Source organism: Sinocyclocheilus grahami, unplaced genomic scaffold, assembly GCF_001515645.1.
Source record: "Sinocyclocheilus grahami isolate Dianchi unplaced genomic scaffold, SAMN03320097.WGS_v1.1 scaffold66.1, whole genome shotgun sequence".
Lineage (NCBI taxonomy): Eukaryota > Metazoa > Chordata > Actinopteri > Cypriniformes > Cyprinidae > Sinocyclocheilus > Sinocyclocheilus grahami.
The window spans coordinates 216221-242412 of record NW_015505245.1 but is presented as its reverse complement, the minus strand read 5'-3'; the positions used below and the strand labels follow the sequence as shown (position 1 = coordinate 242412).

Below are 26192 nucleotides of genomic sequence, written 5' to 3'. Positions count from 1 at the left end.
GAACCAGTCCCACCATGTCATGTTTTTGCCTGCATTGCGTGTGAAAGAGAATGCAGAACGTTCCATTAGTTTGTTGTATTTTCACTTCTATTTTCTTCAGTGTGCCTGATTACAGCATGATCACGCGATCACCTCATCTTCAGGTTTGCAGCAGCGATAAGAAATGTATACTTTTATTCAGCAAGTGCACATTAAATTGATAAAAATGACAGTAAAAGCAGCTATTTCAAATAAATGCTGTTCTTTGGAACTTTCTGAAAATGTAAAAAATTACTGTATTGCAGTTTCCACAAAACATTTAAGCATTAAACATTAACAGCTGTTTTCAATGTTGATAATAATAAGAAATATATTTTTGAGCAGCAAATCAGCTTATTAGAATTATTTCTGAAGGATCATGTGACACTAAAGATTGGAGTAATGATGCTGAAAATTCAACTTTGCATCACAGGAATAAATTACATTTTAAAATATATTCTAATAGAAAATATTGTATTTCACAAAATTACTGTTTTTACTGTATTTTTTGATCAAATAAATGCAGCTTTGATTAGCATTATTATTTTACAACCCCCAAATTTTTTAATGTAGTGTAAGCCATTTTACATTTTTTGTTATGCCATATATACACAATACATAGAAATATTTTTATCATAATTTTTTTTTTTCAAAATGTGTCTTGCTGTGTACATCATGCAGATATTCTTTGATAGTAAGATCAAGTCTGGTTTTTGCCAGTCTTGGTTGGTCTTTCTAAAATGTTTGTAGTCAAAACCAAGTTATATTTCACGATTCTCGATACAACAGCAAATTCAATATGCTATTAAACACCATTATTTATTTAATTATTAAATGATATAAATAAAAACGAATGAAATTCAAATTATGGCGTGTAGCCTTCGATTATTTTTCTATTAAATAAACATAGCTCCAAGTGTTTGCAAGTAATTATTGAAGTAAACGGTCATCAGTAATAAACAAAGAAATAAATGAAGCGCAGTCAGTGGTTTTCTCATTTTCTTGTCGGTATTGTTGATTGAATTATATTAATGAAATTATAGACTGCAGCAGGCTGCGTAAAACTACCACATCAAATCCAGTATATTAAAACAAAGTGTATACTGCCTGTTTATATCATTTTTTAAGACAAAGAAAGTGCATTTGAACAAATACTGTAGAAAGACTAGCATTGTTACATTTTTGTAGCTGCTTAGTGTCAATACACCAGTATTTTGGACATCTCTAGTCTTAGCTAATCAGTAGTCCGGTTTGTGCTGAGCTGGGCCGGTCTTGTCTGATCTGATCTGGTTTTGTCTGGTCTGTTGGCGTCTCAGTGTGCAGCTCATCAGAGGCTGTCAGAGCGAGATCAGGGCTCTGTAAAGCAGCAGCTCAACTGTTTGAAAAGCATCTCACTCCTCTACACACTCTGTTCCTCTCCGTAGCTGGACTGTCTTCCTCTCTTTCTCACACACTCAGTGCCTTTGAAGTCTCTCCATCCCTCCCTCCTCCTGTTCAAGACATGCACTTCTTCTCCTCCCCTGGTTGTGTCTTCAGTGAGGCTTATGGGTGTGTTTCAATCTGCTCCCCAGTTCAGTAGTCAGCACACTCCCCAGGGAGTCACCATTTCACGGCCTCTATCCCTGTAAAACTCGATTTGTGCACTAAAACAAATACATTTTAGAGATTACCCCAACGCACTATGAAAAATAGAGCTAAAGTATTTGGAGAAGATTAAAAAATACACTTTGTTTTTTATTTCATTACATTTACGTATATGTTGCAATTGTATTATTTATTCATTTATTTATATTTATGTATTCGTTATATTTAAATTAATGCCTTCACCTTTTCTGAATTCCATTTTATGTGTATATCTGTCACGCTTCCTACTGTGAGGAACAAGGAGACGGAAGGGAACTCTCGATGATAATACTTTATTTTCTTCACAAGGAACACACGTAAACGGGAAATGACATTCAGACTCGACAAAGAAACAGCGCATTAAATACAAGATATAACGAGGGAGTAAATCAAACACACCTGAATCAAATATACACAGGTGGAGACTAATGAACTCATAATGGGAACAGGAACAGGAAAACCAAATATTGGCATGGAAACACATGGAGAGCGAAACACACACAAAACACAGAACAGAGTCTGACAATATCATGATGCAAAACAGATTAAAATAAATAATATAGAATGCAAGGCAAGCAACAGTTTAATGTACACCCTGGTAATTGTGTCGCAGGTAATAAAGTCATTGCTGCCCCGATATTTAGTAGATTAAGGCCAAATTTGTCTTAAAGGGGTCCTATTCTGCTTTTTCACTTTTTCAACTTTGGTTAGTCTGTAATGTTGCTTTTTGAGCATAAAAAAGATCTGCAAAGTTACAAAGCTCAAAGTCCACTTCAAAAGGAGATATTTTATTTAACAGAAATCACTTTTCAAAAACTACAACGAACGACTCATTTGGACTACAACGCATATTTTCCGGGATTTGTGATATCACAAATATGGATGAATGGGACGAGACCTGGTTGAGCTGCACTAGAGAAGGCAACGAGTGTTATCACTATGTCGCAGACACGCTAGCTTTCCCAACGCAGACGAACTTAGAGTGCTTACAATCATCGGGGTTGAAATATTATGCTCTTTTACAAAGACTTTGTAAAAGAGCATAATAGGACCCCTTTAACAATATATACTGATTCATAACATATGGAACTAGAGGGTGGAATAAGACTTTGCATTAGGATCAGGAAACAGTGTTATTTATACTATTATGGTATTTATTATTATTTTGAAACATCATTTATTTTTATTTTGACATTTACGCATTTCTGAAGCTCGTGAAGTGGCTTTGTAAAATGAAATGATTGAATACTCTGTCTCCTACAATAAAAAACGAACATCTACATTTTTCTGATGTGATTTATTTTGTTACGCCACGTTGTATTAATATTCCTTTTTGCTCATTTTATGTTTTAGTACTTTAACTTAAACTTTCAGTGAGCTGCCAAAGAAAAATGTTGAAGTTTAAATGTTGCATCTAATATTTATATTGTATTTTAGTTTAGTTTATAGAATTATTATTTTACAATTATTAGAAATTATAAATAAGTACATAAATACAATATTTATAAATACAATTATTTGATAAAAATAACACTGACAGCAGGTAGAAAAGTGAATGAATTCCTCAGTGTAACTCAATTGTTAGATTTACACTTGAAGATGGCATTTATTTATTTATTGCATTTTTAATCAACAGAACTACATATTTCAGTAGCATGACAGTAGCTCAGTTGTTTTGAGTGTAGCTTTCCTTTTAACAAGCTCATTTTTCCAACAAGTAGCACTGAAGCAGAACAAAACGCTACATTGCTTTTTATTTTCTGTCACACTGCAGCAGAGTGAGCTGGACAATAATTGTTTATTTCACATGTATTCATTTGTCTTCATTCAAAGCATACAATGCTTTCAAAATACATTTTATTATAGTGTACTGTATGTTACATGAGAATCACTAGTGTTGCTAGCACCAGCTGAGCCCTAATTGAGATCTGTGTTGTTTTGTGCTAAATAAATTTACCCAGATTGGAAATTATCATACATCTTGTAGATAATATTTGTGACCCTGGACCACTAAACCAGTTATAAGTAGCAAGGGTATATTTGTAGCAATAGCTAACAATACATTGTATGGGTCAAAATTATTTTTTTTTTCTTTTATGCCACAAATCCACAAAACCAGTCTTAAGTCACTGGGGTATATTTGTAGCAATAGCTAACAATACATTGTATGGGTCAAAAAAAAAAATTTTTTTCTTTTATGCCACAAATCATATTAAGTAAAGATCATGTTCCATGAAGATATTTTGTAAATTTCCTAATGTAAATATATCAAAACTTAATTTTTGGTTAGCAATATGCATGGCTAAGAACCTAATTTGGAAAACGTTAAAGGCAATTTTCTTGATTTTGATTTTTTTGCACCCTCAGATTCCAGATTTTCAAATAGTTATATCTCTGCCAAATATTGTCCAATCCTAACAAACTTATTTATTCAGCTTTCAGATGATGTATAAATCTCAATTTTAAAAAAGTGACCCTTATGACTGGTTTTGTGGTCCAGGGTCACATTTGTTAATTATTATTAAAATGAAAGTATTAAGATATTTTGCTATTGAAATTTAATGTTCAAAGAAATTTTTAAAGGGGTCATATGATGCGATTTCAATTTTTCCTTTATCTTTGGAGTGTTACAAGCTCTTGGTGCATAAAGAAGATCTGTAAAGTTGCAAAGACTAAAGTCTCAAATCCAAAGAGATATTCTTTATAAAAGTTAAGAGGCTTTCACCGTGGACGAAGCGGAGTCCAGCCCGGGGTCGTCACATGTGGTTGCTGCAAGCCTGCCGGACGCTCCTTCGTTGAATCCGCCGGCCGCGCCGTTCTCAAGCCCGCCTGCCTCTGCTCACTCTAGCCGCCGGCCTCTGCTCACTCTAGCCCTCCGGCCGTTCCTCACTTTATCCCCCGGCCTCTGCTCACTCAAGCCCGCCGTGTGTGACGCTGTGTGTTTCGTTGTGAAAGTGAAACTACTTTGTTTGGCCTTCCAAAAGAGGACACGACTAGAAATCAGTGGTTAAGTTGTATTTACAACACTGTTCCAGAACAGTTCAACCCAAATATTCAGATGTGTGCAGTACATTTTATGGAGGACTGTTTCCTGATCCTGGTAGAGTAGACTACAATGCCGGCTGTTCTGACTCACAGACTGTAAGTACGTTTTCATATTTAAAGGATTTGCCACTGACGATTCAAACACGAGTTTTGAGCAGTGTAGAGTAACGCTTGTTGTTTGTCATTTCTCCAATCACAAATGCAGACATGGTTTTATGTTTACGCGCCACGATGCAACACGTAAAAAGACAGTATAGGGTGCTTAGTAGCTTGTAGCATAGCTAATTGCCTACTTGATCAAATGGATATTGACTTTAGTTGATCTGCTTTAAATTATGAGTGGCCTGTATGAGGAGCTGCTGTTTCAAAGTAACTTCCCCAACACACGCTCTTATAATACGTGACACTTCACTAAATACCCTTGTCCTGCAGATGTACTGTATGTTTGTAAGTACTAGTGTGTTAAAAGCAACCGTTTGCAGGTTTTGACTGAGCCTAGAGGTCAAATGGATTTGAGATTAGGGCATTAAGGGCAGCTCTCCACATGGCAGCTGTAGCCGCGGCTGTCATTGCCGATGCCTCTCTCTCTCAGCTCTCTTTCATCTCCGGCAATCTCGACATTCCCTGGCCCTGCTGCCAGCGGGGCTCATGAGGGTTGACAGTTACGCCCAGCGATGCTGCAGGATTAGAGATGGTTCTCCAGGGCCTCGGGGTTTCGCTGAGCTGCAGAGAGATCAAATTAGCCCTCAGGAAGAGGAATTGGAGACTTTGAGGTGGGAGGAAAGGGGAAAGCCTTACAAGAAGAATGGTGCCTTCTGGGAAACAACCAGCATGAGACGTGAAAGACACAAAGAAGAACAAGTCTTCTGGGGCTTGTTGCACCATCCCTCATAGATGGAGCTAGTAATTGCAGTATCTCTATAGTGTAGATTCATATTTCTGGTTGAATGGACATTAAAAGGTCCTCTTTTTTTTTTTTTCCCGGGGCAAAAAAAATTAATTCAGTGAACAAACTTTTTTTTGTTTTTTATTACACAACTGTTATTTTTAAGAAAATTTAGTTAAAATCGTGTATATAATGAAGTTATTATTATTAGTAAAAGTAGTAGTAGTATTGGCCATTAAACTGTATTTTTGCCTTTTTTTAATTTAGAAATTTAATTTAGAAATGTATTTGACATTTTATTATTTATTAATTATCTTTATTACCCTATGATAATTAGAATAATTAACAGTTTTTTTCCATGTATATTTGTGACAAACATTACAGGACACTGCATTGTGTCATCCGCAGCATCATAAGTTATTTTGTATCAGCGATATTTTAGTATTTGTGTACTATTATACGGTTTAATAATATTTTGAAAAAGATTTTATTTTAATATTTTCATTTTAGTATTTCATATTTTAATATTTAATATAGCTTCATATTTAATAATAGTTTAATATTTTCATTCGTTTTCATTTTAGTTTTCAATTTGTAGCTAATTTAAATGTATTTTATTCCAGTTTTAGTTTAGTTCAGTTTCAGTTTTTACTTTTTATTTATTTCTAGTTTGTTTCAAGTTAGTTAGTCGCCAAAGCAACATTTCTAATTTCTTTTTTTTAAAGAAAAGTATATATATATATATAAATACACACACACACACACACACACACACACACATACACATAATTCAGTTAACAAAAACTAGCTTAATATTTATTTGATATGTGTATTTTACTGTATTTCATTTAACTTATTTTTTCAACCATTATGAGGCATAGGCTACATTCTAATGCATACAGTAGTATATAGTACTGTATCTTCGTTGATAGGGTAAATCTATCCTCTGCAGTGCACAGTATTGGGACCCATAGCATGCCACAGTATTTAATTTTGATTTCACTGACCCCTTTGTGGGCTGGTATCAAAATATACTTTGGACATGCATGTTAGCGTTACTAGTCACTTTCTTAACATGTAGAATTAAAACTTAACATTTAGACCCATACAGGGCAAAAAGCACCCACTAGGGTATTTTTGTTAACTGAGCGACTTAATTTATTAAGAAGAGGAGTGGATGGGGATGGAAACAGAGAGAATGGGATCATTAGAGAGATGCTTATCAAGAGACTGATGGGAGAGTGAGGAGAGATATCAAAGAGGGTCGATGACATCTCCAAGAGGGGTGTGAAAATTAAGAAATAAAATCAGATAGAAGAGAGGAAGGGCTTTGTAAAGAGAAACTGAGATTAACGATATATAAACAGTGTGGTTTAATTAGGTGCAAAGACGTACTTTAATCCAGGCCTGGAGCAAGACACTATTTTATTTATTAAAACAGATGTGTGAAGCCCTGTAAGATCAAAAAAGAGGAACTGGGACATGTTTCTCTCTCCCTCCTCTTTCTCTTATACCCACGTCTCACACCTTTAACCTTAAGTAAGCATTACAAACGGCGACACCTCGGCTGAGGTATGTCTGTTACCAAAACCTGTTCAAAACTCTGTCAGGCCCCACATTGAATTTTGGTCTCAAGAATATTATATTATTTGTCTGCACTGCACTGCATATCATTTATTATTTACATGTGTGTGTATTAAAATGTACATTAAAATGTCACGTTATTGTGTTATAATGAGTGTACACTGAAGGGAATAGAGCTGCATTTTTTAAATTCAGAATGGCAGTTGACAGTTTGAGAGTTGCCATGGCGACTGCAGCGCATCCTCACACAACACACCGGACTTTCTGAGTAAAAACCAACTCTTCTGTCTCTTTTGCTCCTAAAGGTTAGTAAAAATGATTTCAGATTTCAGAGGAGAAGGACTGTAACTCATATGCTTTAATGTCCAACTGTTGTGTAACTTTAGCATAATTGTTATGTCATATAGACGTCTGTTAGTGTTATCATTTACCTGAATTGTTTATCCGAGTTGCGTACTTGAGTTGTTTACTTCAGTTACTTAACGTTATCTGAGATAAATCTGCTGTGTGAAAAGTTGCGTAAAAGAACGAGCGTTTGTGTGAGGGTGACCATACGTCCCCGTTTCCCGGGGACAGACCCGGTTTTTGGACGGGCCTAGGAATGGAGCCGTCTCCGGAAATGTCCCCGTTTTACAGCACAACCCCCAAATACACTGTAAATGCCCGACCAATTACCGTATGACTGTGATTATTTTGACCAGCAGAGGACGCTGCGAGCTATAACATACTGATCAATCCGTTACTGGTTTCAATGTAGTCACATACTAACTATACATGTTAAAACAAAGTAATACTGTTTGTGTTCATTGTATAACGAGGCATGGTTAGGCTGCGGGATTGTTTTGCACACAATATTTAACATTCCTGAAACTTCCGCCGTTACAACTCCGATATGAATAACGTTAATTTAAAAAATAATAAACTAATCAAGTACACTTGCACAATTACATTGGCAGAAAACACATACTTTGTGGTCAAAATGATCCTAAAATGCAAAATAATAAGCCTGATTAGGGATAGAAAAGATCAATTTCCAAAAGCATAAACATACAATTTGAAAAGTTGTAATTACTGTACTCACACCTCGTGAAAATGTTAAATACAGTTAGAATATATTGAACATATTTGTTAAATACGGTTTTATTTATCATATGTTCTCATATGTATTGTATTTATGTTTTTTCGTAAAGCCTTCCTTTTGTTATAATCCTATTTCGATGTTTACTATTTGCAAGAGATACTATTTACTTGTGTGTTTTTTCATAAATTGTATTTTAAAAAAAGCTAGCGTAAGTTTGATCCTCAAACCTCACTGTCATTATTAATTATGCTATTAATATATGGAACCCACACCCATTTAAAAACAAAAATATTCAAATATATATTGTCCCTGTTTTTTAATTCATAGATAATCACAAGTGGGATGTCTGTGATATTTTGACAACTGTTTTCATTTTCAGAAATCTGGTCACCTTACGTTGTTAGTTTTTTTTTTTCTTTCTCAATTTTACATTTGATATAAGTGTTTGAATATTTATTTCAATGTATCTCTGAGTACTCCGTCTTAATGACTGCCTTTAATGGCAGTTCTCACTGAAAGTCTCTGTCAGGCTTATAATAGTGTGCAAAACATTATTTTGTAGGAGAAAGAAACAGATTTAACATTCTGCTCAGTTTGCAGAAACTAATCTCCTGGTTTTTATGCAGATGGAGCAAAATCAGACCGTTCTTGCAGCAAAATATGAAAAATTTTCAAGCTTCATGGTCTGTGCCGTTTCTGAAACTCTGTATAGCCCCTCATATGATTGAGATGCCATTCACCTGCTTCTTTTCTAGCTGTGCTTATGTCTGTGTGTGGATTGTGCATTTGGAATTGAATAGAAAATGCTTTTTAAATTCCATTTAAATTCCTGATTTTGAATTAAGATAGCAAACAGGATACTGACTTGCAATTAATATTTGAATGTAAGGAGATGGATAGATTGATAGATTGATAGATAGATAGATAGATAGATAGATAGATAGATAGATAGATAGATAGATAGATAGATAGATAGATAGATAGATAGATCCGTCTTGTTACTTCATCTTCTTATCTATTTTTCAAATACTTTCAAATACCAATTGTGAATGTTGTCCAGCCCTAGGAGACCGTTAGTGAGTTGTCAATCTGCTTGTGTCTTTCAGTTCTTCTTTTATTATTCCCAGAATAGTGTGTCTTATAATTAGATTCTCATTTCAGTAGACGTGCTGTCTGGTATGGTATCACTGAAGGAGCATTTAGGGGCAGTGAAGCCTATTGACTAAAGATCTAGGGGGATAACTGAAAGGTTGAGGTTCAAACACTGAGAAAAGTGATCAATAAAGTAGCAGCATTGTAGGGAACAAGTTCTTTTATGTCCCAGGTTGCACCAGAGAGACTGTCCTGGTAATATGTGGAGGACAAGTGGCTTTGGATAAAAGCGTCATCTAAATGACACATGTAATCTTGCTTTCCATCTGGATCTCAGGTTCTAGATTTGGTCCAAACAGAGCTAGAGTAGGTTGATGAGCACCACACAAAGCCCACCAGTGTTACGTAATCAAACCCACTCACAGCACAATGTGGAGGTACTATGCATCATTCAAAAGTTTGGGATCAGTTTTTGAAAGAAGTCAAAAATACAGTAAAAATAGTACTATTGTGAAATATTATTACAATTTAAAATAACTTTCTTTTTAATGTTTTAAAATTATTCCTGTGATACAAAGCTGCATTTTCAGCATCATTACTGCAGTCTTCAGTGTGACTTCAGAAATCATTTTAATATGCTAATTTGCTGCTCAAAAAATAAAAAACATTTCTTACTATCAGTGTTGAAAACAGTTGTGCTGCATGTTTGGCTTTGCCAGCTCAGCTGACTCCAACATTAAACCTTCAAATTCGTTGAGCAGATCTCGCTGTACCAAACGTCATTGAGGGAAGTCAGCAGTCGCGCTGTGTTCCAGTCAGCAGAGCTGAAGCTCATTTTTGCCCATGCTGACCCCCACCTGATCCAGATCAATGAAACGAGAAGCCAGATGAAAGGAAGAAATACAGTCTGTACTTTCACTGTGCACCTGCACATTACCCATACTGCCTGGTGTGGGAAAAAGGACAATGAGGAGTTTGTAACTGTGAGCGGGTGAAGGAGTATCAGTAAAACAGAAGAAAGAAGCAGAGAAGACTAATAAAAAACCTTTTAAGAAACTTTTTAAAGTAAAGTCTGACAGTGACTTGTGTGGAAATGATCATCTGTCTTAAGAACCTTAAAGGGGTCATATGATGCTGCTAAAAAGAACAGTATTTTGTGTATTTGGTGTAATGAAATGTGTTTATGAGCAGAGGCCGGCGGCTAGAGTGAGGAACGGCCGGAGGGTTAGAGTGAGCAGAGGCGGGTGGGCTTGAGAACGGCGCGGCCGGCGATTTCGACGAAGGAGCGTCCGGAAGGACATGTGACGACTCCGGGCTGGACTCCGCTTCGTCCACGGTGAAAAGCTGATCCAGCGATCGACAGCGCAAAGTTGTAGTATTTCCTCATCGACCAGCACGGATCAGCTCCAGGCATGACGAAGCAGATATCGTCCTCTTTTGGAAGACCAAACAAAGTAGTTTCGCTTTCACAATGAAGCACACAGCGTCTTTTACGACATGGCAGTGGAAACAACAAAACTACAGCAAGAATAAAAGTTACGCCTTCTTTCTTTGCGTGAACATTTGGGCGGCATTATGCAAATCTTCCCACATAGTGACATAGATATGTGGGGCGTGTTAGAACGAGCCATTTTAGGTAGGCGTGGCTGACTCTTTTATAAAGAATATCTCTTTGGATTTGAGACTTTAGTCTTTGCAACTTTACAGATCTTCTTTATGCACCAAGAGCTTGTAACACTCCAAAGAGAAAGGAAAAATTGAAAACGCATCATATGACCCCTTTAAGTGCAGTCTATTAGCTTACTATCAGTCTAAACCTGTGAGTCATTTGCTGAGGAAGCGTTCACTGAATGTGTGCTGATTAAAAACATATTTCCAGCTAAAGTCATCTTTGATCTCGATCTCTGACTCTGGGCTCTCTGACTCTGGGCTCTCTGAGATTGTCTCTCAGCTGCTGGTTTGGACTGAAGCCAGACTCTGATGCAAAGCCGATCTCTGGATGACCATTTTAAATCAGCATACACCTGATAGTTGTAATGTCTCTGGCAGTCAGATTTCACCTGTGGAAACACTGAAGGATTGTGGGCACTGGAGCCTCTGTTTTGCAGGATGTGATGGCAGACATAGAAAACTTCAAGATGTTTTCCCCTCTGATCTGGAGTTGGACCTGAGCTGTGTGGTTTAAAAGAATCACATACACACACACACACATCAAGTGATTGACGTTCTCTCACCCCTCGAAACTAGTTCATAATTTATGACTTCTTGAAGGCCTTTTATCAATTCCTTCTCTTCATGATCTTGCGCTGGTCAGCTGCATAATTTCATGGTGCATTGCTTTTTTTATTATACAGTACATCAATGCTGATTTTTCTTTCTTTTTCTCTGCCTGTGTCTCCTTTTGCAGTTGTAGAAATGGCGATGAACAGCATCCTCAACCCTGATGACATTAAGAAAGCCCTGGATGCCTTTCAAGGTGATTTTTTTTCGTACCATCCTGAGTTCCATGCTTTCATTTTTCCTTCACATATGTACTCTTACTCTAAAATATGGTTTAAAAATCTGAAAACAAATAGTCTGCAGAAAGATTAATCACAATTTTTATAAGTATTGTAAATATAAGTGTACATTTTGTAAAAACCTTTTTTTAGGGGCTGTTCACTTTTTTCATTCAGCTGTGCTGTTTTCCCCCTTTTTCTGTGTGCTAGATGTCAGACCATTGCGATCACATTTTACATATTTTGCAGCGTTTCAAGCATGACACGGAAATGAGCATTGCAGCAAAATTGTAAAAGTTCAACTCTTGAAAAGTGTGTGTGAGAGTTTGCGTTTTTACATTCCATTGCCATGCATCTCCTGTTAAATTCAAAATGCATTCTGTTTGAATGGCCCTTTATTCTGTCATTTGCTAGTAATAGAGAAATCATAACTTCCACCATAATTACAGAAAAAAAACTATTATTACATAATTACAGAAAGATCATGACTCTTTGACTTTGAAAACTTAAAAAAAATGTATAATGCAAATGACAAACGAGAACATCATTGCAAAATGGAAAGCAGCGCAATAATTGTTTTATGTTTATTATCTTGTTTTTATAATTGTTAGAAGCCAAAATTGTAATTTAATATCCTGGTTCTTTTCTTTTTATTATAATGAAAGTTGACAGGGACTGGGATTATTAAACTAGAAAATGGCAAAGAAGCACCATAAAAGTAGTTCACATGACTCATGCACTATATTTCAAACAATTTTACTGAAAATATTCCACTCCACTATATCAAACCTGTCTAATGCCACCATATTTGATTAGAGAGCCAGGGCAGGTTTTAAGGGATCCAAACCATAAGTCTGTTTTTTTCCGTCTGTTTTCAGTCTGTTTGTCACACATAACTATTATGTGACTTCAGAACACTTGGAATATAGTGCACAATTAGCACAAACCACTTTTATGATACATTTATGGTGCTTTTTTTGTTCTATTTAAAGCTTGACAGTCCCAAACTCTATTTACTTTCATTATATCAAGAAAATTCACCTTTTGTGTTCAACAAAACAAAGCCAAATAGGTTTGGAATGACATAAGGGTGAGGAAAAGATGACAAAATATGCATTTTCATGTAAACTCCTCCAAGTTTCCAGACAAAATGTCAGTGATTCTCTCTGCTTTTTCCTTCTTGTAGCCGTCGACTCATTTGACCCCAAGAGGTTTTTTGAGATGGTCGGACTGAAGGCGAAGTCGGCTGAAGATGTGAATAAGGCTTTCCACGTTCTGGATGCAGACAATAGTGGCTTTATAGAGGAGGAGGAACTTAAGTAAGACTACATCATTTCTACACTACAAACAGATAACTTGTAACCCGTAAGATTTGTAATTGAAACTCTCAGAGTAAAGGTGAGCACACAATACGTTTGAAAGGTGTTAAGACTCGCCCTGTTTCCTCTGTGCAGGTTTGTTTTCAAGCATTTCGCTGCAGACGGGAGAGACCTGAGCGATAAGGAGACCAAAGCATTCCTGCAGGCTGCGGACAAAGATGGAGATGGAAAGATTGGAGCAGAAGGTAAAATAAAAGAATATACCGGAACAGCAACACATCTATTTATTTATTTCTTTCTTTCTTTTTTTGAGGGGGCACCAGTGGGAGCCCTGACTTACTTGATAAGTGATAAGAAAACAATTTATTTTCAAATATAAAAAACATACTAGTTCTTTATAAAAGTGTAAGCTGTGTTAGTCTAGTTTTTGATTAGTGAGTAAATATACCTGGTTTCAAATCTCAACACGCTTCCTCAGTTTGAATGGGCAGGGCTCCAGACAAAAAACAAAAAGACTATTTAAATCTTTAATTTTCAAGTAAGGATTCATAGTTGATTCATATGGAAGTCTGTTCTTGCTACAGAATAAAAAAGATCACGATTCAAATCCCACTTCATTGAATGATTCACTGAGTGAGTGACTAGTGAGTCTAATTCAAACTGCTAACTCACAAACAAGTGTGAATCTTTTAGATTGACTCATTAAAAAGAACTGGTTCATAAGAGTCAATTGAATCAGACATACACAAAGTTTTCAGAACTGATTACATTTTAAATTATTGCCTGGAGTCCTTATGACACTTCTACTAACCCATATTATGCACTTTATCAAAAATGCTAATAATCTCTCTATCTCTTTCTGTTTCAGAGTTTGCTGCTCTGGTTCGTGAATAAGTGACTCCGACTCTTGGCCTGTTCATACCTTATGACCCTTTGACCTCGACACCTCAGCCTAACCCCCCTGAAGCACAGACACACACACACACACGCTCACTTACACACGCTTGCACGCCCCTTTCTGAACACCTCCCTACACACAATCACACACACTGACCTTCATGCTATTTATTTTCCTTTTTATAAAAAAGTGAGTGTTTCTGCTAGTGTATAGACCAAGCGACCTTTAACAGGGCAAAACCTCATGCCGGCAATATGTAGATATAATAGAAAAGAAAACACCGCACTGTTCATCATCCACTACTCTTCGTCTGTCTTTATCTTCCTTGAATCTCTCCCATTGTCTCTGTCTTTATCTTCCTTGAATCTCTCCATCCCTCCGTTAACAAGCCGTTGTGAAACACACCAAAAGAAGAAAGAGGTCAAGTTGTGAAAGAAAATAAAATAAAGAGAAATTTCAGTGTGTAATGAATCTATTTGTTTGTTTGTGTGTTTTTTTTTATTTTTATAATTAGTTGGAAGTATGGTATGTTTGACAGGGTTGTAAAATTTTGAATTCAAGGATTAACTTTCTCTTTTAATTCATGGGTGTGTATTTAAATGGAATTGACTGCACCCCACAGGAAACTGGAATTTGAAAGGCGGGAATTTAATTTAGGAATTTAATGTAATTCAATTAAATCTATCTATCAAGTTTAAAAAAAGAATTTCTGGACCTATTCTTAAGGAAATGGTCATATACTGGAAGTAAAATGGAATGTGAAAAAGTTAGTGGCATTGCTATACTTTTAGTTATTTAGTTCTTAACAACACAGGACCCCTTCAGAGGCACTAAATCAACTTCACATTGTTTTATTTATTAAACAGATCAAGATGTAAAGAATTAGTTCAAGATATCTACAAGAAAGTCTACAATTGTATCTTTTCTATAGTCGCTGGTCAAATCATAACAGACGCAAATTACTGCTGTGATATAGGCACATATTTCTGTTTTGAATATTCAGCATCAATTAAACAGGAAAATATTCTAAAAAAAAACATACAAGACATCCCTACAAATGGGTTTGTACTAATGGGCTTGACACCTCAGGAGAAGGTCACACCAATTACTGTCAAGGTTAAAATGAACATTCACTTTATAGGCACTTAAGCAGACAGAACAGCCAATTTAGAGCCGGCTTATAATTGGACGCATCAGATGAATTAACTGAGCCGAGAGACAAAGTTCAAGCACAGAGCGGGAGAGAGAGACTGATAGTCGCTTATCAGAGACGCTGGGGTCCCAGAGGTCAGACCAGCCCCAACAGCATCAAACATGACAGTATACATTTATAGAGTGCATTCAGAAGACACGTGATGCTTTAAGAGGTGTTTTGCTTACATAATGCATATTATATACAATTATTTAAAAATGTAAAGATGGAAAAGACACACTTATCTCAGCACTTAAAAGCACTTCAGCTGACCTGCATTTACATTCCCTGTTTAGTAAGAACAAGTCCAACATATAAACATATAAGAGTGTTATTAATTGTGTTTGCTGCCGCAGACCCTCCAACAGCCTGAAGATAAAGGTAAATTATCTTAACGACCTGCTTTAATGGACAATAGACTAGTCATTGATCATTCTTGAGTCGTTTTGTTCTAAATGTGATGCTTTGTACTGACTACTCTGGAAAATTAATGTTTTTGAAAATGGCTGAACAATGTACAGTAAAATGTGCAGCACTGATTGTTTAGGAGCTGACGTGCCATTGGCTGAAATATTATTCATACGTGTGGAGCTGATCTGTCATTGGTTTTGGTGGGTTTCAGCTTCACAGTGGCAAATGGATTTGTGCCTCTGTAAACAGAAAGAAAAAATGAACATGTTAAAATCATAGATCTGCCATATAGATCGTAGAAAACAAAAAGCAACACAACAAGGGGGTCAATGCATATGAAACAATGTGTTTCTACCAACCTTGGGAAAAGTTGTGGTCGAGACTCATAGTCATCTTGTCTCTGTAAAAATAAAATAAGAGAAGTTATTTAGCACTGATAATTGTTTTAGAACTGTTTTAAACTACTTAAGTCACAGCAAAACCAGACAAATGTGATGCTGAATCTAGAGAAGTGTACTGAAACTACTCCCATACTCTTAAAAATAAAGGTTCTTTACTGGCATTGAAGAACCTTTCAAATCCATGGAACCTTTCCATTGCATAAAAGGTTCTTTATAGTAGAAAAGGTTATTTAGATTATTAAAATGTTCTTCACAATTAGCGGGAAATGGTTCTTTTTAGAACTGTTCACTGAATGGTTCTTTAAAGAAGCCAAAATGGTTCTTCTATGGCATTACTGTAATTGTAGCCCTGTTCTTTCTTGTCATAAAGTTTAAGTACCCGAGCACATTTCTGGATATACGCTTTTAAAGAAATACTTCCTTAGTCGACAAAATCACAATACAAGTATATAGCCACAGCAAACCACAACAAATGCAAAAGGAAGCAATAGGCTCATATATAATTGTAGCCCTTTTGAGGTATATCAGAGGATCACATTGAAACATGCACGCACGCACGCACGCACACACACACACACACACACACAGACCGTCAGCAGAAAGAGCTGCCCCCTTGCAGCCACCAGAATGAAGGATGAGGTGTAGTGGAGAACAGCACTTCACCACAGTGCCCCTGCTGGCCACAGTAAGAACTGACACTTAAAATTCAACGTCAGCCTGTTCTCATCTCATCCCCACATTTACATCAGTTTACAGTCAGGAATCTCTCCAGGGATTTAAAATATTCTGAGCATCAGCAGATGTTCCAAAAAAAAAAACACAACAACCCAGAACCACATCAGAATGTAAAATACACTCAAAGGATTACTACATTACAGTTGCTGCATGTACATTTTTACTTTGCGTGCAATATTAATGTGTTGTTTAGTGGAAGAAACAGATTGTGATCATTTTTCTTCAATTGTAAAAGTCAACATGAATCATACTGGACCCTTCTTACTTTCTTCATACGTGTTCTTTCTCTAAATGTGAACATTACACAACCAATGTTCATTCATAATCTTCATAATCTTTCATCAAAATGTAATAACTTTTCCTTTTTAGCTGAAATTGACAATACCTTTTACAACCTGTCATATAGTTCACTTTTCACAGTCTTGCTGATGGATAAATGGTTTATCTCATTTTATCCATCAGCATTTTTTAATAAAAATTTAATAATTTTATTTTGAAAAAGAATCAAGTTAAAAGTATCTTTACATAATTTAATATTCTGAATTTAAATTAATTTTTCTGTTCTAATATCTATTCAGATATGTATCACATTACTGTTCTAAAATGTGTTATTAAATGGATAGTTTACCCAAAAATGTAAATTCTGCCATAATTTACTCATGTCGTTCCGCCCCTGTATGAGTTTCTTTCTTGTGTTGAGCACAAAAAATAATATTTTGAAAAATGTCGGTTGCCAAACAGTTGACAGTAGCCATCGTCCTCCATAGCATAGAAACAAATACTTGGGAGTCAATGGCTACCGTCAACTACTTGGTTACTCACATTCTTCAAAATATCTTCTTTTGTGTTCAGCAGAAGAAACGAACACATACAGGTTGAGAGTGAGTAAATGATGACAGAATTTGTGGGTGACTTTTCCCTGTAACATTGTTTATGTAGGTTTGAACAGGCCTCACTCTGTTTTCTGAAGGGGTGGGAGTGACCGGCCGGGAATTGCTGGATCTGGTTGACGGAGGTGGTGGTGGCGGAGGTGCAGGTGCAGGTGGAGCTGTTTGTTGCCTGCTGCTCATGGGTTGGTTGAGGAGGTTACTCATACTGCTGCTGCTTCTGAAAGAGCTGCTACTGAACAGAAAAAGAGGCCAAATGTCATGAGACTGAAGCGCAGATGTGCAGGTGTTGGGAAATGTGCCGTATCGGCTTACCTGGAGAGAGGAGGTCCAGGTGGTTCATCCACGGGGCCTACGTAAGCAGCAGGGAACCAGCCTTGCCTGAACAATGCAGATCAAATGAACAGGAAACTATATCAGGTGGTCCATCTGAGCACTGTATGTGTGTTTCAGTGCATCACTGAAGAGAATACAGAAACTCTCCTTTTCATGAATGGACACTGGAGTTTGAATTGAGGACTTTATGATTACCAGTCCAGTCTAAGGCTACTTCTACACCAGTCCAGATACTGAATACTGATATTGAAAATGCATGCTTTTTCTCCATGTTTTGACCTTCCATCCACACAGAGACAACATTTTTGTAAGTGAAAATGTAACTTTTAAAAGATGCCCTGTCGAGTGGATAAAACTGATCACTTATCACGTTGTAGCGTGAGCTGTAAAAATGGAAGTATTTTAAAATGATAACGCATGTGACGCATATTGTACTGATAGATATTACCAGTATATGCCTGCTATGTGTTATTCACATTCATGGTGTGGCTAAAGATAAATGTTACTGTGTTCAATCTTCATATTATATAAGATAAGATAACACAATATTTATTTGCAATCACTGTCCTGTGGCAAAATATGAGGGCAATTGTGTTTTAGGTAATACATGCAATGGCGATTGTGACCTGGACTCACCATCACTTGGTGAGATATTTTGCTAATAAAATAATCATGCCATAAGAATAGCATGATAACTTTATTGCAGTATGTCTGGTCTCTCAGTATCATCTCAGTGAGTTTTTATTACTTTGTTTTACACATGCACAGATGATTTTAGCATTTTATGACATTTCAGTGACAACTTTTGGAAAGCTTGAAAAAATGAATGTTGACAGAACATTTTGAAATGAAAATGCTGTATTCATATGTATCTGGATCAATATAGACTAAGTGTGAAAGTTCTCTCACCGTCCAGAGCTGTCAGAGCGGCCGAACAGCCAGCCGTTCCTCGGCTCTTTAACGAGTAGGGTGATGGTTTCTCCTTGGGAGAACGGCAGGAGGGTGGAGTTTGCAGAGGGAGGGTGGGGCACCAGTGCTCTCATCACTTTGCCTCCGGCCAATCCCGAGATGGAGTTGGAACGACTGGGCTGAGGGGAGGGGCCTAAGATGAAGGGGAGAAAAATGTGCCTATTAAACACAAAAAAACAGTGCGTAATATTTACAGAAGTCTTTTCTAATTTCAAAATAAGCTCTCCACACCTCTAGAGGGAACCGTGCCCAGTGGTTGCTCTGCCCAGCGGTTTACATCAAGCTGAGAGAATTACACAGAAACATTGAAATGTAAAAAACAATGTAAGTGAATTTTATTTGAAATAATTTCCTATTTAAAAAAAAAAAAAAAATATATATATATATCTTCCCTCTCCACTCCTTTGATGTCAGTCTAATGCCCACACTACAGTCTAGTAGGTGGCGGTAATGCACCTTTGAGATGAGTTGCCAACCGCCATTAAACCTGAAAGAAGAAGAAGAAGAAGAAGAAGACATTTGACAAATTTGCGTCGTGATTACGTACTGACGTCATCCCTCAATGACATCCACATTGTAATATATATTAAAGTTGGATATAATGCAACATTTAATTTTCATTTTTGGCCCTTGGTATTGAAAAGTTTGGGTACCTCTTATTTAAGGCCACTAAGTGTTATTAAACATAATTTCATTATATCTCACAATGTTGTCCTCCAGTCGTGAAGGAGTGCGTGGACGGGATTCTCTCGTGTGATTCACCAGATCTTTCCACCCCTCTGCTCTGTTTTGCAGGCCGCCCCCTGTCTGTGGGAAGAATAAAACATTTAAACACACATTAATCAAACTGAGCACTTCCAAACAACTTTTAATTGGCAGAAAAGAAAACATATTCTAAAAAAATATTTTATGTAGTATAAAGCCCCGTTCACACCAAGAACGATAACTATAAAGATAACGATATTAGCGTCTATACCAGCGAACGATATCGTCTGTTTATTCTAAGCGTACATGCGTCTGCCGCTTTAAACTCTTGAGCTCGTTACAGCAGGATGGATTCTGATTAGCTGTCAGTGATTTATCGTTCATCAGCTGGAAAAAAAAAACATTTTGAAAGTGATCACAACGATATCGTTCCTCTGTATCGTTATCGTTATAGTTGTGGTGTGAACTATGCTATTCTTTAATATTGAGAATCGTGAAGGAGTGCGTGGACGGGATTCTCTCGTGTGATTCACCAGATCTTTCCACCCCTCTGCTCTGTTTTGCAGGCCACCCCCTGTCTGTGGGAAGAATAAAACATTTAAACACACATTAATCAAACTGAGCACTTCCAAACAACTTTTAATTGGCAGAAAAGAAAACATATTCTAAAAAAATATTTTATGTAGTATAAAGCCCCGTTCACACCAAGAACGATAACTATAAAGATAACGATATTAGCGTCTATACCAGCGAACGATATCGTCTGCCGCTTTAAACTCTTGAGCTCGTTACAGCAGGATGGATTCTGATTAGCTGTCAGTGATTTATCGTTCATCAGCTGGAAAAAAAAACATTTTGAAAGTGATCACAACGATATCGTTCCTCTGTATCGTTATCGTTATAGTTGTGGTGTGAACTATGCTATTCTTTAATATTGAGAAAGCTTTTTAGAACTATATCTTTATCGTTATCTAGTTATCGTGCGTGCTTGGTGTGAACGGGCCTTAAGGCTACCCAAATATTTTGTCTTGTCCAAAGATTTTTTTCCCCTTTCAAAAATTAAATAATTAGACAAAAAAATTGAGCTGGCAAGCTTTTATGACAACACTTGACACAGATTCTCCTTAATAATATCTCCACATCACTTTGGTTACACCCCATTAAGCAGCTAGTTAATTATGGATACTAATAAAAAGTAATGATATTAACCTTGTTCATGAGATATGCAATGGACTGGGTGAAGCCGCTGTGTTTCTCTGCCAGGAATCGATATCTTCTTTCTTCCTCCTTTAACGCCTCTCTCTGACACTCTCTGAGAAAGTGCACATATTCGCTGCCGTCCTACACAGATCCATCAACATTATTACCATAAACATCATTATCATTATATTTTTCATATTTCTTACCATCATGAATGATAATTATGCTTTACAGCATTAGCTTGGCTTCAACACTCTTAAAAATAGCTGTTTTGTTGGAGACTCTACTCTGTTCAAATGTTTGTTTGTTTTTTTATTTCATAACATTTCTGTATTTTTGTATTTCTTTATCTATATCTATCTATTTCTTATCTGCCTTCTGAATCTAAACATGACAAATGAGACAATCTACAGTCCTCTGGATGCCACAAACGTACAGACATGTCCAAATCTAGTGCGCCATTTAGCAAGGGTCACACACTGCTCTCACCTGTGGGACCCCTCGCCTCATCTGTCTCTCCAGTGTCGATGCCTGGTTTCTCACTTCAATCTCATAGCGCCTCCTGCTGTTCTGGAGGAGAAAGGGACCCAACCACATCAACATCAATCATTTTAGTTTCAATATTTAGAATCATTGTAATCAGATAATGTTCCTTGTTCTGAGTTGGCTGAAGGATAAAGTATCTTTAATTAGGTAAATATTAATTCTGCTCCTAATTTTAGTTGTATTTTTTAAGAAAAACGGGTGTTAATGCATGTTTTCTGTTCTTAAAATGTACATTGTTTGTTTGCGTTTGCAAAATATACCAAACAACTCACCAATATGTATTCTTTATCTAGTCTGACATTGTCGTCCATCTCTCGAAGGACCTCGGAGTGGAACCAGCGGAACTGAATCAATCACACAGACTCGTTAAACATGGGATTGGCCGTACAGACAATCAAACATGCATTATGTCAACAACGTCATAGGAGCAGAAGATATCGAATGATGGGTCAATAGAGGAGGATCGGTAACGCACCACTCCCTCCAGCTCATTGGTGATTCTCCTCTGACTGTCTGAGATCTGGACCAAAACATCACCTGCAAAACAAACATTACAGTCTCTGCTTGCGTGTCCATGTGTCAAAGTGCAAGTATTAGCCTCGAAAGGTTGCACTGCCAAGCTGACGTTGTGTCATCATTTATTATTTAACATCACAGAGGAGGTGCAGTTATCTGGTATTGACTACAAAACTCACAAGCGCACGCACGCACACACACACACACACACACACACACACATCATACCACGTCATACTTCATACCATCTCTCTGTGGTCATAAAATATGATTCATAGCAACAAAAGCACCATTGAAATTTAATGAAATGTTTCCATTAAACCACAACAAGGTGATAGATGTCAGCTATAAATAAACACACACACACAAACACACTCATGTGTGTAAGAGAGATCCGAGGAGGAACATGGTGAATTTACAAGAGCAAAGTACAATATGAGTGTGTGAAGGGCACTGGCTCCCTCCCAATTTATCACCCTCAATAAACACACATAACTCTCTTTCTTTCCCGCTCTGTCCCTGTGATGGAAAGTGCATATTCATCAGAAAAATATGAAAAGACAGAAACGTGTCCTGCTGTAATTTAAAAGTGTGAAAGGAAAGGAAATGATGAGAGGAAATAAAAGCTTACCCAGCAAACGCGATGACATGCTCTGCATGGCCTGTTCACCCATCTTAGACAGAGCATTGAAATAGGCCTCACTGGTGAGGGCCAGGGCTATAGATATACACACAGATTTAATTCATTTACCACTGTATGATTTTTTAACAGTAATAATATCTTAGCATCCTTAAAACAAGATCAAGATCTAAGCTTCATTTAGATATTAAAGACTAATTCACACAAAAAGTTAAAGTTATCCCTTCTTTGCCTTCCATCGTAGTGCTCAAATCTAACTTGTGTGATTTAAAAAGGAGACAGGAGACAGGACTGGTGTTGGATCACCTATATTTTTGTATTTTTCTCAGTGCAGTGCTTTGCTAGTGCTTGACATTATTTACATTACATTTGTGACCATGGACCACAAAACCAGTCATAAGGGTCAATTTTTTAAAATTGAGATTTATACATAAGCTTTCCATTGATGTATGGTTTGTTAGGATAGGACAATATTTGGTATACAACTATTTTAAAATCTGGAATCTTAGGGTACAAAAAAATCTAAATATTGACAAAATTGCCTTTAAAGTTGTCCAAATGAAGTTCTTAGCAGCAATGCATATTACTAATCAAAAATTTTTTGATATATTTATGGTAGGAAATGTACAAAATATCTTCATGGAACATGATCTTTATTTAATATCCTAATGATTTTTGGCATAAAAGAAAAATAGATCATTTTGAACCATAAAATGTATTGTTGGCTATTGCTACAAATATACTTGTGCTACTTATGACTGGTTTGGTGGTCCAGGGTCACATTTATGAATTTGGTGGATGGTTTATTTTATTCAGTCATTTTCATTTTCATTGAGACAGACACAAAAATGTTTTATATAAAGCTACTCTGAAAAACAATTGTATTCTTATATTCTCTTATATTTCCTTCATTATCCACTAAGCACACCCTTACAACATATTTACAATTTAACAAAATATGAAATATTGTATATTATATAATATTACATAGAACTATGACATATAATGATATAATGGTTTTGAAATGTATAAAATAAAATAAAAATAAATTAAGTAAAACAATATTAAATAGATATTAAGTAATAATATCTTGATTCATTTACAGTGTAAGTCTAATTCTAACATCTTGTTTTACAAGTAATACTATTTAAACATCCTGAAAACAAGATTAATTATTAACATTTTAAAGGTTAAGTTAAAAGGTTACATTTTATTTAAATTCATTAAGATATTAAAGGACTAGTTCACACAAAAAATCAAATTCTGCCATCGTTTACTCTTAACTCTTAACTTGCCACTGTACCGGTGACATTGGATTCAATGACAACAAACCTGATACAACAAACCTGCATTATATATATAGTAATATTGAAATGTATTTTAAATATATTTAGAAAATGTTTTAATATTTGCAACTGTAAATGAGTTTTGAGAGCTGCTATGAAGAAGATTTTAAAAAGCCTGTTTTGTCTTCACATAACTATCTGGTTTCTTTTGTGTTCTGTGGAAAAAGAAAGTGACACTGGTCTGGAATGACATATGGAAGTATATGATGACAAAATTGTAATTTTGTTGTTGAACCAACCATTTAAGACGTGTTAGACAGACAATTTATTATTTATATATTTGCATTTTGTCTTGTTTAATCTGCTGATTTGTTGTCTTGTTTTAATCACATTTTATTTCCTGTTCTTAATGGCCATTTTTGTCTCTTTTTTTTCTTTGGGCTGAAGCGAAATGTTTAGTTTTGTTTGCAACACCATTCTTTAAGGGCTGATATCAAGTCAAATATTCATTCTCCGATCACCAAAAACAATATAAAAAAAAAGTTATTTTTATTGTTTTTTTAAAAATGTTTTAATATTTGCAACTGTAAATGAGTTTTGAGAGCTGCTATGAAGAAGATTTTAAAAAGCCTGTTTTGTCTTCACATAACTATCTGGTTTCTTTTGTGTTCTGTGGAAAAAGAAAGTGACACTGGTCTGGAATGACATATGGAAGTATATGATGACAAAATTGAAATTTTGTTGTTGAACCAACCATTTAAGACGTGTTAGACAGACAATTTATTATTTATATATTTGCATTTTGTCTTGTTTAATCTGCTGATTTGTTGTCTTGTTTTAATCACATTTTATTTCCTGTTCTTAATGGCCATTTTTGTCTCTTTTTTTTCTTTGGGCCGAAGCGAAATGTTTAGTTTTGTTTGCAACACCATTCTTTAAGGGCTGATATCAAGTCAAATATTCATTCTCCGATCACCAAAAACAATATTAAAAAAAAGTTATTTTTATTGTTTTTTTAATCTGTTGAAAGATCATTATCAAACTTATAGAACACTGTTTGATTGTCATCTTTCAAAAGATTAAAGTCTTTCACAAGTACAGCGAGTTAGTGAGTTCTTGAAACTCAAGACTCATAAAATAGACAGTCATTAAACAATGATGTTGAATCAGCCAATGACGCTGCAGCAATGCCGACTTATTATCATAAATGACATCCAGCAGGCCAAAGTTCAACCACTTTGCTTTCCTTCTTCCTCCTTTCAGCTTTTTCAGTCTTAGCATCTACTGCATTCATTCTTTCTCAAGTTGACTTGCCTTGGAAAGCCTGAATGTAGTTGCTTCCCAGTGCCGCCAGTCTCTGCAGACCTGGGTTGAACTGCTCCATTATGCTCTGAGTGGATGGACAAGCAGTGTAAGAATGAGAGTCCGATAACAGATCAAATGTCAACACATATTGTCACTCCACATCAATCTGTTACCTTTTTTTTTTGTCACAACAAAATGGTCTATATCTAAAATCACTTTTGAAAAATACTGATTTATGTATATATATATATATATAGTATTTTCTCTATATAAAATTTACAATAACTTTGTAATATTTTACATTATATCATTAAACTCTATCATTTTTTATAATTTTTATATTTTATAATTTCTAGAATATTTTATAAATAATAATGTATGTATACACACACACACACACACACACACATATATATATATATATATATACACACACACACACAATTATGCTTCATGCTGTAACAATGTAATAATTATTTTTAATTATTATTTCTGAATTACATTCTAATAAACATACAGGCAACACATTTCTTATAAATGTAAATGAATGTCCATGTACTTTATTAATCTTGTTCTACTCAGTTAATACAGGTACATGTGATTGTGTATCATTCACACTTAGTAGAGAGAGGCTTCAGGCTTACCGTATAAATGGCCAGAGTGGTGCGGTGCAGTTGATCACTGTTTTGTCCTGACATCCTTATCTGACACCGTGGTACAACAAACAAATAAACAACATCCACTGACTAAACAACAAACAAACAGACTGACAGATGACCCACTGCTGTCTCCCCCTTGTCTCCTGTGTCCTCTCCTGTCTCGTCGCGTTTGTGAGTGTGTTTGTGTTTGTGTGTGTGTGTGTGAGAGAGAGAGAGAGAGAGAGAGAGAGAGAGAGAGAGAGAGAGAGAGAGAGAGAGAGAGAGGGAGAGAGGGCGAGAGACATAACGCATGAGAGGAGAGAGAGAGCGAGAGACATAACGCATTAGAGGAGAGAGAGAGAGAGTGAGAGAGGGCGAGAG

The 26192-nt window shown here is 36.0% G+C and overlaps 2 protein-coding genes across 5 annotated transcripts in view; one reads left to right on the top strand and one right to left on the bottom strand.

Moving 5' to 3' along the window:
• Positions 1–14507, top strand: part of LOC107585030 (parvalbumin-7-like) — a 45603-nt gene extending 31096 nt beyond the window's left edge. For 2 of the 3 annotated variants that reach the window (XM_016271845.1, XM_016271847.1), the window contains exons 2-5: positions 11737–11805; positions 13014–13146; positions 13282–13391; positions 14015–14507. In XM_016271845.1, coding sequence (XP_016127331.1) covers positions 11745–11805; positions 13014–13146; positions 13282–13391; positions 14015–14040 — 330 coding nt within the window. In that variant the 5' untranslated portion in view covers positions 11737–11744 and the 3' untranslated portion in view covers positions 14041–14507. Of the gene's footprint in view, positions 1–7443; positions 7462–11736; positions 11806–13013; positions 13147–13281; positions 13392–14014 lie in introns of those variants that run through there. The other variant, XM_016271846.1, reaches the window with a different exon arrangement.
• A 382-nt stretch (positions 14508–14889) lies between these two features.
• baiap2l2a (BAR/IMD domain containing adaptor protein 2 like 2a) lies at positions 14890–25994 on the bottom strand. 2 transcript variants are annotated; one of them, XM_016271942.1, is made up of 14 exons: positions 25818–25994; positions 25183–25258; positions 22574–22660; positions 21902–21963; positions 21699–21770; positions 21370–21450; positions 20890–21021; positions 19681–19782; positions 19207–19258; positions 18916–19108; positions 17986–18051; positions 17740–17905; positions 16007–16047; positions 14890–15886 (listed from the first exon to the last, which is right to left on the bottom strand). In XM_016271942.1, exons 1-14 carry the CDS (start codon positions 25869–25871, stop codon positions 15814–15816), a joined length of 1257 nt encoding a protein of 418 aa, XP_016127428.1. In that variant the 5' UTR covers positions 25872–25994; the 3' UTR covers positions 14890–15813. The 2 variants fall into 2 exon arrangements, with proteins under 2 accessions (XP_016127428.1, XP_016127429.1); XM_016271943.1 differs by having other exon boundaries at positions 17740–17902.
• Positions 25995–26192: the final 198 nt, after the last annotated feature.

Excerpts from the sequence above, each read along its gene's own strand:
- baiap2l2a (XM_016271942.1), bottom strand. The coding sequence starts at position 25,871 with ATGTCAGGACAAAACAGTGATCAACTGCACCGCACCACTCTGGCCATT. Across the intron at positions 22,661-25,182 it reads CTACATTCAGGCTTTCCAAG|CCCTGGCCCTCACCAGTGAG; the intron begins GCAAGTCAACTT and ends GTATATCTATAG. Across the intron at positions 19,259-19,680 it reads CACGACTGGAGGACAACATT|CTTGATGTAAACCGCTGGGC; the intron begins GTGAGATATAAT and ends TAATTCTCTCAG.